Source organism: Mesitornis unicolor, unplaced genomic scaffold (genome assembly GCF_000695765.1).
Source record: "Mesitornis unicolor isolate BGI_N332 unplaced genomic scaffold, ASM69576v1 scaffold38169, whole genome shotgun sequence".
Lineage (NCBI taxonomy): Eukaryota > Metazoa > Chordata > Aves > Mesitornithiformes > Mesitornithidae > Mesitornis > Mesitornis unicolor.
The window spans coordinates 1-526 of NW_010208583.1; the positions used below are offsets into that span (position 1 = coordinate 1).

At 65.8% G+C, this 526-nt stretch overlaps 1 protein-coding gene across 1 annotated transcript in view; it reads left to right on the plus strand.

The window, feature by feature from the left end:
- Nucleotides 1–5: 5 nt before the first annotated feature.
- The window catches only part of N4BP3 (NEDD4 binding protein 3), a gene marked incomplete at its 5' end in the record, with an annotated part of 1,531 nt that continues 1,010 nt past the window's right edge, over nt 6–526 (plus strand). Inside the window, one exon of the mRNA XM_010192571.1 lies at nt 6–353. Coding sequence (XP_010190873.1) covers nt 6–353 — 348 coding nt within the window. The remainder of the gene's footprint in view (nt 354–526) is intronic.

Here is a 526-nt window from a genome sequence, read left to right on the forward strand (position 1 = left end):
CCCGCCTCAAGCCTGCCCAGAGCCAGTTCAGCGCCTCCATGGGCCACATCAACCACATCGGGGGCTCCTTGGACAGGGTCTCCCGGAGCCCCAAGGACCCCCTGGCCCCTGAGAAGGCGCCTCTGACCTGCAAAAGTATGGCCACGCTGAGCCGGCTGCAGAGCCCTGGGGAGCCCCCGCCGCCCTACGAGTTCACCTACTCGCTGGAGGATGCGGTGAAGCAGCTGGAGGACCGGCTGCAGGAGACCGGGGGAGAACTGCGGCAGCTCAAGAGGAGCCTTAGCGAGACTGAAGACCCCTTTACGCAGGTGAGCCATGGGGCTGGGGCTGCACTGGGTGCCCTGGGCAGGGATGTGGGGCCGTGGTGCCCAAGTATAGGGGGCTGGTGGAGCTGGTGTCCTGCCATGGTGGCTGATGGGCTGGGAATGTCCAATTGTGGGAGGTCCCATTATGGGACCTTCTAGGATCCCTCCCTGGGGCTGCCCTGTGCAGGGGCAGGCTATGGACCCTCACTGGTGTCCACCCG